This window comes from Hemibagrus wyckioides, linkage group LG09 (assembly GCF_019097595.1).
Source record: "Hemibagrus wyckioides isolate EC202008001 linkage group LG09, SWU_Hwy_1.0, whole genome shotgun sequence".
Classification (NCBI taxonomy): domain Eukaryota; kingdom Metazoa; phylum Chordata; class Actinopteri; order Siluriformes; family Bagridae; genus Hemibagrus; species Hemibagrus wyckioides.
In genome coordinates this window covers 26,321,285-26,336,639 of record NC_080718.1, presented here as the reverse complement: position 1 = coordinate 26,336,639, position 15,355 = coordinate 26,321,285, and the positions used below count along the sequence as shown (strand labels likewise).

The following is a 15,355-nucleotide window of genomic DNA, read 5'->3' as shown; positions in this document are numbered from 1 at the left end:
GAGAGAGAGAGAGAGAGAGAGAGAGAGAGACTATATAGAACGGAAATAAATTGAGAACAATACAAAAATTCAATTCTACTCTTGGACCAATTCATATTTTTTCACTTGATTACGCATTACTTCATCTTACTCTTCACCACATCATGATAAATGCTTATTACTCCATAAGCTCATAACATGACATTAGTGATAGCTAACAATTTTCCCTAACATACCACAAAGATTCGCATAAGACCGAGTACGTATAACATGTTTATTTACAAGACAAAACTGTTTGATAGAAAAACATATGATCATCGAATTGGAAGAAAAGACTTTACTACCCCAAATCTCACTACAAATCTATTGCACTTGCACGATTATTTTTTCTCTTTTCACTTTTAACATGAACGCCACAACAGAAACAAGACGGTTTGTTGAAGGATTTCTATATATGTTATATTATTGACAGACTTTTTTATAGACCTATACGGCATGTGTATTGAATACACATCATGTTAGCCGAATATTAGCAAAGAGCAAACAAGTTCGTACAATTTCAACCTCTACTGACTTGCTCTATTTAATTGTTCGTTCGAAAACGTATTTTCTGGCCCCTTTATATTACGAATCACTAAAATGTGATCGATTTTTAGAGTTTTCTATGGCAGGAAATGTCCATTTTGTGTGTGGCATCACGGTGTAGGTGAAGTAGCCGTTACAATGACCGTTAGATTTTAAAAATCTCTCTCAGCGCGTGACGCTTGTTCAAGTGAGCGCGAGACACGGCGTAATAGTGTGTAGGCGTTATTTAGCATAGTTCGCTAATAAGAACCAAGATAAAAACAAAGGACAGCTTTTTATTTAAAAACAAAGTGTTGAAGGTGTTTAGTTAACAAAAAGAAAATGCTATAAAGTTTGCGAAATGACAACGGAAAGTAGCCTACAGACGGGGATCTAGTTACTAGACTAATAAACAGTTTTAAATATATATATATATATATATATATATATATATATATATATATATATATATATATATATATATATTTTAACGTCACTTCCGATGTCACATCTTTTTGTCTTTTTTTAAAATAATAATATTGACGATAACATTGATATTTAGCATAGAATATGACACAACCTTAGGCTTAAAAGTTTTAGACACGACCTTAGGCTTTTTGAGTATTAGGATACATAGGTTTTGACAACTTTATTTATTTGTTTGTTTGTGTAGCTTATTTATTTACTCCTAAAATCGGTCTGAACTCTATAGAAAAATAATGGAGGGCCTTTTAAAGAAGAATAAAGTTTACGGGAAGAAGGGTGTGTGTGGTGATGGTGGTGGTGGTGGGGGGGGGGGTTCTAGACTGCTTCTTGCTTAATAAGAAATTCACAAACAAAAAAAAAATAAATTAATACGTGCATTGACGAAATTCCATGCATAATTGGTATTAATAGGCAAAATAAATCATATAAATAATTAACCTAAAGAAACAGCGAATTTTACCCATCTATCTACCCATTTATTTATTATTTATTTATTTGTTTATTTTCTGAAAATTCGGCTCGACTGAAGGTTTCGGAAAATCAAAAGACGTGACCTATGTGATGCATTTTTTTCAGAGAGAGAGAGAGAGAGAGAGAGAGAGAGAGAGAGCATGTGATTGGCTACCTGGATTCTCTCTCTCTCCCTCTTTCTCTCTGCTCTATAACTTTTTCCCATCCCCGCTGATTTATCAATGGGCTCTGCAGTCTTTAGGAGGAAAACACGTTCTTCCTCCATCAGTTAGTGGATATTTAGTAAAGGATGAGAAGATAGTATACTGGGGATTTATCTTTTAGGAGAAAGATAAATCACTCACACTGATTACTTTTTAAAATATATCTATTAAAAACATCTCTTTTTTTTCGTTTTCTTGCAAGATAATTACTGGGATTTCTTTTTCTTTGGTTCTTGTTGTTCTCAGGCGACATTTTGGTAAGTAGCCTAATCCTTTTTAATTTTTTATACATTACTGTTTTTCACTGTTTAAGCCTAGTTTAGTTATTTATTCGATCTCTATCTGTAAATCTCAGCAGCAGTGATTTAGGGCTTAAGTCCAATTTACGGTATAAAACTGCGACAAAAGCCGCATCGCTTCTATCACACTTGCACATTTGTAGATTTGTGTATTGCAGTAGCTATTTGACATGCTTTTAACTAGTCTAAACTAACTAAAGATTTTAATTGGATATTCTTTTGGTGTTTTTTTAATGTAATATTGTTATCTGGTCTATACATTAAATAAAACACGCACATTGCAGCACTATTTCAATCAGCCTTCATTTCTTTTATTTCTAATAATATTTATTTACAAAGAAAAAATAACGTGAATTGCATTCATTTATTCTGAATGAATGAATTGCTTAATGAAGTGGCAATGTTTGCCCGAGTCTATCCTATTAACTGTGAATGATTTGTTTACTTTGCATATTTGTCAGGATTTTACACACACACACACACACACACACACAAACACTACCATCATCTCGCGCGCATGGCAAAAAAGCATTTTAGAACACAGATGAAATGAGAAAAGCAAGATGCGAAAGTGAAAAAGTTTGCGCAAGACAAGAAATGGCATTACGCATGTGCATGGTGAATACGATGGTTCAAGCTCAAGACGCACAAAAAATATATATATATTGATATATATATATATTTATATATATAAAAAATAAAGATATTTAACATGTTCACTGTCCTTGTGTTACAACTGTACACAGGCTACTCTATAAAGTCGGATGAAAGACATGCCAGAGCATGTATCTTGTAAAACTATTTGGCATACCTGTCAGTTTCGTGGTGCGCATTCGGAACAGACGGAAAGTGCCAGACGTCTCTCTCTCTCTCTCTCTCTCTCTCTCTCTCTGACTGAAAACTAACGCAAAACTCTTCCTCCTCCAGATCCTAGCTGTCTGATGAAAGGAATCCACCTTCTATAAAGAGACTGGACGCTTTGCTGTTGCTGTTCACTCGAGGAAGACGTGAATATTTTTTTATTTTTTATTTTGCTCTGTTCTTATGGTTGGAGATGATGATGATGATTGGAAGTGAAAGCGGCTTGGTGTCGGCGCTCCTCGCGCTTCTCCGCTCCGTGGTTCCTGCGCTGTTGCTGCTCGCGGTGTCGCGGCGGCTGTGGTCGCTCAGGTGGAGCGCGGCCCGGGACAAGGCGTGCGCGCTCCCGCTGCCGGAGGGCTCCATGGGCTGGCCGCTGATCGGGGAGACCTTCCACTGGCTCTTTCAGGTTAGAGAATAAAGCTCATGTTCTAACTATTCTAAATGAACTGTTTATGATGTCCGGGTGAACTCGTGTGAACTTTCGCACTGCCCGTGTGATGGTTTCGGATGTAGTTCAGATGATTGATTATTCTCAATACATCACCTAGATTACTAAATTTTGTTTGTTTGTTTTGTTAAATTTGATGGTAAGACGTGTAGCGTCTTATTAAATGAGCACCAGCTTCAGTATCAGTACGCTTGTGCACTATAGTAGTCCTTAAGTGTTATAGTAACACATAACGTGTTAAAATGATCGATTATATTCTACCTTGATATAAAGAGTTACTTTAGTTATTTTGCTGAGCGCACTGTGCGATGTTGGCTTAATTCCAGCACACAATTTAGTGCGGTTTTGGACGGAACCCAAATTAAACAAGTGTTCATAACCTCCTTTGTTTCTTCTTTCTCTCTCTCTCTCTCTCTCTCTCTCTCTCTCTCGCTCTCTCTGGGAGTGCACTATATCTCAATCTCAAACTTGCAAATCTGTACCAATTTGTGAGAAATGTTGCAAAATCTATGATTGAGGTTGATTGAATTTGGGAGTATTTGAACATTTTCCAAAGACATCATCTGCAAAAATTGAACAGGATTGAAGGTCGTTGCACATACTATTTCTACAAATTTATTTTGAGATCAGGTTGCTCTTAATACCAAGGAAGTCATTAATAGGCAACTAGGCAGCATATGGTCACTGAATATGTGTATACAATACATTGTTATAGTAAGTACACTGGATAAGTAAGGGGTCACGCTGTTGGGAAAATAAACATGGATGAGTTGGTGTGATGCAGACCTAATACGATGCAAAGTCACATTTACCAGGAGGCATTGCAATATTTTCTAACAGTACATCCTGAAGCTTTTTATTCCTCTAATATCACAGGAAACAATACATTAATTAAAAGCGCAAACTTATCCGCATATAATTTCACCTAATATTTTAGAACACTTGTGAGGCTCGTTATCACTTGCATTACAGCAACTAGAATAGAATTTTCATTCAACAGCCTCTGTCTTTAAGGTAAAAGGTCTTAAAACACAAACTTGTCTGTCCTGAAGACTTTTTTCCCCACGCAGGAAATGTACTGAGCGCTACAACATGCTTACGCTTGGGATTCCTTCCACGGATGCTAGACATTAGTTTTGGAATTGAAGGGCACCACTGTCAGAGCTGCTTTTATAGAAGAGTTGTCCACGACGTCTATTCTGATCGATCATATTTCAGAATTCAACAGTTCTTTGGTCTGTTTCTTAATATACCACCTGTTATCTAATAAGGGACCTTATTTAAGGTACCATCTAAGTGGCAGAGTTTTGGATCAGATGTAGTAGACCAGCCATCAGCCTACATCACCACAACATGTTCCCATATGCAGAAGGCTGTAAGGCATTCCACCTCTTTGTATGCACCATATTTGTACTTTGCAACCGCCTACATCATCAGAAGTCTCTAAACTAAAACCCTTTGAAATGATCAGTAAGAACCATTTACAGACACAGTAAATACAGGGAAATAAGAAAGATTATTAAAATGGTGATCATTAATTTGTTTAAGTCTAGGTGAGCTGCAATTTCTGTGCATGGTGAGTGAGTAAATTTATAACGACAGCATGTGTTTGGTTATTTCAGTGAGGTGTGCAGATTAATGGCTCACCACAAAGGGTAGCATTTGGGACATTTTCATGTGCTTAAAAAAATAATATTCTCCCAATTCTATACAAATGCAGAACTGAATCATGGGTATGCTGATGCACTTGAGGCATACTTGGACATTAACCTACTGTTTTACATGCATTTGTTTTTATTTATATCAAAATGTAAAAAATAATGCAATTTATATAGCAAATAGAGCGCAATTTTGGACATAGGGTTACTGTACACTGCTTACTGTACACTGTTGCTTATGGAGATGGCTCTCTAACAGATTTAGCAACCTGGCACTTCAAATATATCATTGCATTTGCTCTAAATAAAGGCTGTAACATTCTGCTAATACTCATCAAGTCTAAATGATCTGTTTATTGTATTGAAATTCTGCACATGCTTTCAGCTATGAGATGCACTTCATTCCTTGGTAATGATCCCATCAGAGAGTGCAGTTGGGATTACTGGTCCAACATCCAGTAAGAGTCTGGCAGCATCACTTTAGCGCTCTAATATTTTGCTAAAACTATTTTAGACATCACAATGCTTAACATTATTGCTGACTGTCCATTACTCACTACTAATATTGAACCTTTCTCCTTTAAATTCATCCGTACCTCTGTAGTTTAACACTGTTGAAAGAAACTTTACTTTATTTTGGTCTGTATCAGGCCAATATCTGGCATAAAAATGATCCTTCAGTCTACCACTCTGTTAATACACGTATGAAATTATTTCCCTGCATGTGCAGACCTGAAAGTAAAATACAGAATTCCCCTCAGTTCTAGGCAAAGTACCCTGCCAAGGCAAATCCATAGCTCCATTTCAAAAGGCTCCCGTTTTTGAAATGTCATGGATAACTAGGGAGTAGTTAAAGAGCAGGAAGCACTTTGAGATTTAGCTTGGGCCTGTCTGATGAGACTTTACCAACCTTCTTTTCTTTCCGATGATCATTTTGGATCACTTGATTTGAATCTTTCTCTGTCAAAATAGCTTTTGAAATAACATTTGCATATTAAACATTAAATTAATCATCTCCACATCTCACTCCATCTCTGTCTCTCTCTCTCTCTCTCTCTCTCTCTCCCCACCATTTCACAGGGTTCCAGCTTTCACATCTCCAGGAGAGAGAAACACGGCAATGTCTTTAAGACCCACCTTCTGGGGAAACCCGTGATCCGTGTGACTGGCGCTGAAAACATTCGTAAGATCCTGCTCGGCGAACACACGCTGGTGAGCACACAGTGGCCACAAAGCACACGGATCATCCTCGGACCAAACACGCTCGTCAACTCTGTCGGTGATCTGCACAAGAAGAAAAGAAAAGTAAGCAAATACCCCAAACGGTGAAGATTAGATGTTTGATAGCAGTATTTTAACTAAGGCACAAATTGACCTCACATGAGAGAGGTATTTAACTGGAAAATGTCATGGATCCCCTCACAACAAAGAGTTTTTTTTTTATAAGATAACATAATTATAGACTACTTAGTTAAATTTATACAACACTTAATATATAACATTATTCGTTTGAACTTTTTTATTCCCAAATTTGCTATCGACAGATCACATTAGGACAGAGTCGACTTGTTTGAATTATTCATGTTTGGATTAAACCCACTCAATAGTCAGACAAACGGGCTGTACATATATATATAGGAATATAATAAATATAAGAAGTTACAACTTCCTTAAACTGGAGTAATGACTGAACATGACATGAGTTTGCCACTATAAGTTGATACAGCCTAAATGTTTACGCAGATGAAGACTGTGCCTTGTATAATTGTTATTATTAAGTTATTGCATAATTGCACACCCAATAAAGTTCTAATTATTCTGTTCACTGCTCAGCAAAGTGCTGCAGTACTTGAAGGCCTTGCTATTCTTGATGATCCTACTAATAGCAGATGTGTATATAGGTGTATGTAGAAAGTAAATGATGTTATATTAAATATTAAGCAATGCATGTCTCATCTTTGGACACTTTAAAAATGAATTGTTACATGAACAATGTATACTATATGGCTAAAAGTATGTGGACAACTGATCATCACATTCAAATGTTATCACACATCTGGAAGCACACAACTGTATAAGATGTCCTCGTGTGCTGGAGCGTTACAATTTCCCTTCACTGGAACGAAGAGGCCCAAACCTGTTACAGCATGACGGTGCCCCTGAGCTCCATGAAGACATGGTGTGGAGGTTCAGGTTGGAGTGAAAGAACTCAAGAGAGTTGACTTGAGCACAGAGCCCTGACTCTGACTCAACCCCACTGAACACCTTTGGGATAAACTGGAACTGGAATCTCCTCACTATCCCAACATTAGTGTCTGATCTCATCAGAATATCATAAATTCCCACAGACACGTTCCAACATCTAGTGAAAAGCCTTCCCAGAAAAGTGGAGGTAGTTACACCAGCAGAAAGGGAGCCAAATCTGTGCTAATGGAAAAGGGCACATATGGGTGTGATGGTCAGGCTTCCAACATCATTCTGGCGATAGTGTATCTTCCATTGGGCTTATTTATTAGAAATATTATACTATATTAGGAATTGTATGGAATACTTTCTTGGAAATCCTCCTACTGCCAGGTGTACACATGTAATCAGAGTATAAATAAGTGATGGGGAAACAAGATAACAATTAAAAATCAGCTTTTGATTTATAAACACCCGCTATTGTAAACATTTTTTATCTTAAAAAAGTTGACTGGAAGTTATCTGTCTGTAATATAAATAACACTTTTCAATATGAGCGTTTTCCTTTTAAGAAAGCATTTATTTGTGCCCTGTCATATAACTTTATACGCAATATATACCTGATTTGCGTGTACATTTTAATCCATTCTTTCTCCTTCTCAGATCCTGGCAAAAGTGTTCAGCCAGGCAGCACTAGAGAGCTATCTGACGCGCCTTCAGGATGTGGTAAAGGGTGAAATCAGTAAGTGGTGTGCTGAAGCTGGCCCTGTGGAAGTTTACACTGCTACGAGGTCGCTCACGTTCCGCATCGCTGTGCGCGTCTTGCTCGGCCTGAAGCTGGACGAGCGGCGCATCACACACCTCTCCAAGACCTTTGAGCAGCTCATGAACAACCTGTTCTCTCTGCCTGTGGATGCACCTCTCAGCGGCCTGCGCAAAGTGAGAAACACATCTCTATAAATTTCTTTCAAACAAAATTTAACAAATTCAGTTTAATAAACATATTCACAAAGCAGTGGGATATAGATGTAGTTCTCCAATGACCAAGCCAGAAGGGACAGTGTCAAGAAACAAATCTTTGAGACAACACAAACTTTGAGAAGAAATAGACTCAGAACCCATCCTCTTTTATGTGACACCAGATGTGATTATAAACTATTTCTTGTCTACAGCTGTATACACTGACCAGGCATAACATTGTGACCACCTTCTTCAGCAATTTGAGCATCAGTAGCTCGTCTGTTGGATCGGATCACACAGGCCAGCCTTCTCTGCATCATGACCCTGTCGCTGGTTCACCACTGTTCCTTCCTTGGACCACTTTTGATAGATACTGACCACTGCAGACCGGGAACACCCCACAAGAGCTGCAGTTTTGGAGATGCTCTGATCCAGTGGTCTAGCCATCACAATTTGGCCCTTCGTCAAACTCACTCAAATCCTTACGCTTGTCCATTTTTCCTGCTTCTAACACATCAACTTTGAGGACAAAATGTTGACTTGCTGCCTAATATATCCCACCCACTAACAGGTGCCATGATGAGGAGATCATCAGTCTTATTCACTTCACCTGTCACTGCTCATAATGTTATACCCGATCGGTGTAAAAACAGCACTAAGTGTGTCTATCTTCATTTTGAGCAGATTGTGCATAGCTATCTTTATGGATAGATCAGCAAATCATGGGTTCAAACCTACAGTATGTAGGTGAAATTATCCATTGAAGCAAAAAATGAGTCCCAAGTACAGAAGCTCCAAGTAGAACTACAAAAAAAAGCACACTAAATACTGTACTGAAGAAACATCTTGTACAACTTTCCCGCTTATACATTTTCTTTTGAATTCCCGTTTTAGGGGAAAAAAGCACGAGATGTTCTGCATGCAGAGATGGAGAACATCATCAAGGAGAAATTAAAGAAGCAGAGCACGGACGAGTACTGTGATGCTTTTGACTACATGCTGAGTGCCGCAAAGGAAAACGATTACAACCTGACCATACAGGAGCTCAAGGTACAACATTCATTTTAAGAAAACGCTCTGATGTGACTTGAATAGCCAGTGACACACATGTTCTTGCATCTCCACACACTCTACCAGTTAGAGGCTACTGGTCTGAAGGTTAGGAGTTCAATTCCCAGTGCTGTTCAGTTCTCGCTATTGGGTCATTATGCAAAATTCACATCTAAGTTATCCTGGTTATTAAATAAAAAATATTCAAATGATTATATATAAAATATAATACATTATATTTACATTATAGCTTGTTGTCATTATAACTGTTATAAAGTCCACTGTAATGAATCTGTGTGGACCTAATATATGGTTTCCTCTGTTACTACTAATATCTTAATAACTTACTTCTAACTTGCATATTAGTAGCAAAACAGCCCCAAAGGCCTTTGTCATATTTGGGGGAACTTCCTGATGGGAGGTGTATGCACAGTGGGATAAATAAGAGATGAAGGGAAAAGCACAATCACTCTATCATCTATAATCTGTAGTTCGTAAAGAAAATTGTTTCATGTTGTAAATATTGTTTATGTTCTTGATCGTACAGGAAACAGCAGTGGAATTGATTTTCGCCGCACACTCCACCACAGCCAGTGCGTCCACATCGCTCATCCTTCAACTGATGCGCCATTCTGAAGTCACAGAGCGTGCAAGGGCCGAACTGGAGGCTGAAGGTTTATTGGTGGATGCTCCCAGCTCTGGTTGCTTATGCTGTAATGAAAACAGCGAGGCTGAAAAGTGCACAAATGACACGACACAGCCCCGTCTTAAATCCAAACCTCTGCTCGATAAAATAACCTGGCCTGACAGACAAGAAGGTCATCGATCGCGGATCAACGTCCCATATTTGAGTCTGCAGAAACTCAGTCAGCTGTCCTACTTGGATAGTGTGGTAAAGGAGCTGCTTAGATTTCTACCACCAGTGTCTGGGGGATACAGGACAGTGCTGCAGACATTTGAGCTGAACGTGAGTCCACATTTTAAAAGGATGTGATTATGTCTAAGTAAATAAAATTCTCCCTGAAACTATTTGGCTTAGCAGTCAATAGCGTCTAAAATTTTTAGCATTATAAACAGACAAAAAATATAAAGAATTCATTTCAATGTAGCATAATGCTACATGATTAGACTCAATAGTAAGATCATTTGTTGGAAAGTATTTTGGGTAGCAGGCTTCACATATGTCCATGACAGTGATTTCTGCTATTATTATTTTTTGTTTGTTTAGAAAAATTGTCTGTAATTGGTTCACTTAGTTGTTTCAAGACAACAGATTGACTGCTGTAGTTATTAAAGCTTCTTCAAATCATAACATGCAGCATCAACAATCCAACAATACATCCATAATGTGAGCTGTCATATAATATCTATGCAGGATGTGTAATTTCTTTTTCGGTTTCAATTCTAAAGTCTAATAATACAGAATCACGAAAGTTGAAGCATTCATATAAAGCATCTATTTAATATTAGCATATAGTCAATGAGGTTATTCATGGAACTATATATATATATAAAATATAATATAATATGGATAATGTTCCTCTTATCTACAGGGTTACCAGATCCCCAAAGGCTGGAGCGTCATGTACAGCATCCGTGACACGCACGAGACTTCTTCTGCCTACACAAGCCCAGAGCTGTTTGACCCTGAGCGCTTCGCCCCTGACCGGGATGAAAGCAAAACCAGTCGGTTCAGCTACGTGCCATTCGGAGGTGGTGTCCGTAGGTGCATCGGACGCGAACTTGCCTTGCTCATGCTCAAAACACTCAGCGTGGAGTTGCTGGCCACAACCGAGTGGACGCTGGCCACAGAGACATATCCCAGCATGCAAACAGTGCCCATCGTTCACCCAGTCAACGGACTCCATGTCCATTTCAACTACAGGAATCAATCGGGTGGGAGAAACCGCAGGGAGTCCACACACATATAAAAAAAAAAACCCCACTCGTATTTATCAGTTACATTTATGCATCCACTCTGTGATTTTTGAACTGCATTGGAGTGTTGTGTTTAACAGTCCATCTAACAAAAATCAGCTTACGAGGAACGCTGAAGTACATTTCAAAAAGAATTGATGTTGAAGGGGTGATTAAAAAGTCAAGGCAGGAACATGGAGCATGTCTGCTGTTAGCAAATCAACAAATGACTAACCTGTTTTGTGGAAAGGGAAAACAGATGAAAGGAGAACATAGACAGGGTAATGATCACTGAATGGATATTGTTAGAACCAGAATGTTTATGTAGAACCCATACACAGGGATGTTGTAATAAGAGGCAAGCTCTGAATGGTTCGGTACCAGTTCGGTAGAATTGATGAACTGCTTCTCTCAGTGTGCTTAGAGTTTCTGCTCATCTAGTGCTACATACAGTTTGTCAAGAATGTCTTAGTCTCTTGCTTGGACAGTCTTAAGTACTATTTAGAGGAGATAAGATTTCCGGACAGTCTGTTTAAACTATATTGAACAAAGACATCTATATCAATTATTATCAATTTGCAGGGGATAAGCGATCCTATCTTCTTTAAAGTTCTATACACATAAGACATTTGGATATGAGATCAAAAGATATGAGATGATAAACCAGAATTTCAGCTTACAGATATTTATATCTAGATGTGGTGGACCACACAAAGAGGAAGTATTTCGTGTTAAAGTATATAACACTTAATATTTGGCTTGTTTGGCTTTCTTTCAGTTGTTGTTTGCTACTGGGGGTTTGGTTCTCCCTTCAGACTCCTCTTCAGCAGGTGGAAATACAAACTCAGTTGGGTTAAGGTTTGGTGATTGACCTGTCCAATCTAAAACCTTTTTTAGCTGATGAGAGTCAGATGAAGTTTCTCGCAATTAGATTGAATACGTGTACAAGCCATGACACCAAGCCATGAGCTTGTCCATTTTGGATCATGCAGATCCTTTTTTTCTTCACAGTTTGGCCGTTCCATCAGTTGAGTTTCATCTCTGTATTATTTGTAAATTCTCATATTGCTCTATTGATCTCAAACCAAATGTCACAAATGGGCCTCGCTGTTCCAATATTTTCAAAGGGAATTTTATGCATGGTCTTCATGTGAAACATTCCATACGGCAATATATCCACAAATTATATAATGTTGATACAAACATACAGATTGTCTTGAACTAACCACTTGTTTAAGTGCTTGATTATTACTAGGTCACATGACCATAATATGCATGTAGGCTGTGCTAGGAAGGCATTAACTTCTAAATGCTAAAATCATCATATCTCTGACTTGTCCCTGACAAATATAAATATCATTTATATATTATTGTTTGACATTTATTTTTACTGGTCAGTTTTTAGAAGATAACAGATGGAGTTATCTTTCTAGATGCATGCACAAACAATTGACTGACATAATGGATTCAGATGGGACTTCCAGAGACACACTTGATACGCATTACCCCCGCCCCCCTTTATAAAACTAATCCGGTCCGAAGTGGGCTGTAAAGGTACTTAAACTTCTGAATAACTTTTTTGTTTCATTAATCAAGCGCTTGTTAGAGGAAAGCTAACCACTTCTTTTGATTACGCATATTGTTTTTTTTTACTCTCATTTGTATGTGATATATAAACAAAATAGTGGTTTTGTTTGGTAAATGAAGTAGTAATTTTAAATAAGCTCTATTTATGATTCATTTTTAAGTAGAGAAACTATAAAAGAAAGTATAAAAAAGAATCTGTAGTTACTAGGCTTACTACACTAACATGGAATAGCTGTCTGTCTTTGTTGGCTTCCAGATGTTTACGACAGTATGCAGAAATGTGATATCATTTCACACTGTGTTAACATGCTATTAATTAGCTCCATTTGTTCCAGATGTAGTACAACAGCACACCGATGTATGGCATTTTTTCTCATCATCATTTTTCTCACAACGCAGAAATGCGCCATCACTTCACACAGAGTTAACACGCTATAAATTATGTTTATTTTCTGATTGCAAAACTGTGAATAAGGGTCCTTGTAGGAGGATCGGTCTAAAACAGGGAAGGAGAAACCGGCAGCACTTTCACTTTTTTTTTTTTTTTTTTTGTATATTTGTAATAATTGTATGTGAGATTTTTCTAATGTTTGTGCATGTCTCCATAGACACTTGCTCAGTATTCTTTATTATCTGCTATATCAGTCTCTAAACATGCCTGTGGCTGACTGGCATTCAGTGTTTCTACCACTACGTAAGACTTGTTAATAAAAAAATGTCTTGGGTTTATTTATGCTAAAGCAGTGCTTTCTTTCAAATTACCATTACTCAATACACATAGGCAAGTTGATGGACTCATTCCTTTTTTTTGGGCATTATCAGTATCAACACTGTTAATTTACTGTGGCTGCATGAATCGCAAAGGACTAATATTTAAATAAAATGCTCTTGCTTATTAAAATCATAACATTCTCTAATTTTTTGTGGTGTTTTAAATATCAGCTGATGTCCAGAAAATGTTTTTGTAAGAAAAAAGCAAATAGCAAAAGTTCATTTCAGCCTCAGAACCTCCACCCATAGGACATGAAGCAGTTGTTTTTGTATTTATTTAGGCACATTTTTGTGGCAGAATATTGAAAGCTGCAATTTGATTGGCTCTCCATACATTTACGTTTCTGTCATTTGGCAGACGCCCTTATCCTGGCATTTTTATCTCATTTTATACAACCGAGCGATTGATGCTTGATGGACTAAGGATGCAAACTCACAACCTTCTGATCAGTAATCCAAAACCTTAACCACTAAGCCAACACATCCTCCATATATCACACCAGTGTATACACATTTGTGAGCCCTGGCTTTCAGCAGGAAAACGTCACAACCTTTTGGAGCATGATATAGTAACTATGGAAAAATTTTCATTGAATCCTGTCTTTAAAAGTTGTTCAAGCACATAATAGTGAATATATATTAACAAGAAGTAGAAAAGTATATTGAGGGAAAGTCTGTAGAGCGTTATCTACCACATCAATCAAAATCAATTCTTTCTACTGAAACAGGAGGTTTATAAAAACAAAATGTACCAGACTCTGGTGAAGGGAGATGTTTTGCGAGACTTGCCCGAAAGCAGGAAAGTGGGTCACCGCACTGATGCACACATGTACAGACATAAAGCTGAGAAAAGAATTTGTCAGACACCGACAAACTTGCACACACACTTTAGGAACACTCCTTGAGGGCACACAGACATTTATTAGAACTGTATGCAGGAGGGAAAAGTATAGTGAAGCTGCAGATAGAGAGATCAGAAATAATAAAAGAGGGAAAAGAAAGAGGGAAAAATCAATTGGCAAAGCTTTCAAGGTTTGATCAGAGTTAAATGAAAATAAATAATAAAACAGTGAGGGATAGAAGAAAGAGAGATGGATGAGGGCCCGGGAAAGAAAGAACAAGCGTTAATAGATTGCTGGAAAGCAGATATAACAATGAAGAACGAATAATGGCGATATAAATTAATATATATTATAGACAATATTATATACAATACAATGTATTATAGACAATAGACATAATATGAGATAGGTAAGGGCGGCGGTGGCTTAGTGGTTAACACATTCGCACGCCTCCAACATCTTGGGTTCGAGTCTCGCTCCCGCTCACTATGTGTGTGGGCTTTGCATGTTCTCCCTGTGCTTGGTGGGTTTCCTCCCACAGTCCAGGTTGACTGGAGTCTCTAAAATGAGTGTGTGTGATGGATTGGTCATCCATCCAGGGTGTATCCTGCCTTGATGCCCAATGGTGCCTGAGATAGACACAGGCTCCCCGTGACCAGAAAACAGATCGGATAAGCGGTACAGGCAATGAAATGAGACAGGAAAATGAATAGGAGTCATGGGATTCATGTGAATTACTGAACCTGTGTGTTTGAGTAAGGTATACATAAAGGGGCCATGCTGTTCTAGAAAAATAATCAACAATGCAGAGATAATGTTCCAACCCTGGAGTTGATTATTGTCCAACAACAGCACACGTTTTTACTCTAATACCACAGCAACAATTAATGCCAACAATTACATTTTTTTTTAATTTTTATCTGTTTAAGGTTACATTTAATATTGGGTAATGTTAAATGTAATGCAAGTTGCTTCATTTATCAGACCTAAATATTCACTCTCACCCACACCAGGCTCTCTTTGTCCTCTCCTAAAGTTAATAAGAAAGATTTTTCACTCTCCCTCCATATCTCTG

The 15,355-nt window shown here is 37.8% G+C and overlaps 1 protein-coding gene across 1 annotated transcript; it reads left to right on the top strand.

The window, feature by feature from the left end:
- Positions 1-1,710: 1,710 nt before the first annotated feature.
- LOC131359765 (cytochrome P450 26B1) lies at positions 1,711-12,214 on the top strand. Its single transcript, XM_058399850.1, has 7 exons — positions 1,711-1,960; positions 2,930-3,269; positions 6,050-6,274; positions 7,817-8,092; positions 9,008-9,163; positions 9,711-10,130; positions 10,717-12,214. The coding sequence occupies exons 2-7, from the start codon at positions 3,057-3,059 to the stop codon at positions 11,092-11,094; spliced, it is 1,668 nt and encodes a 555-aa protein (XP_058255833.1). The 5' UTR covers positions 1,711-1,960; positions 2,930-3,056; the 3' UTR covers positions 11,095-12,214.
- The last annotated feature ends 3,141 nt before the right edge of the window (positions 12,215-15,355 follow it).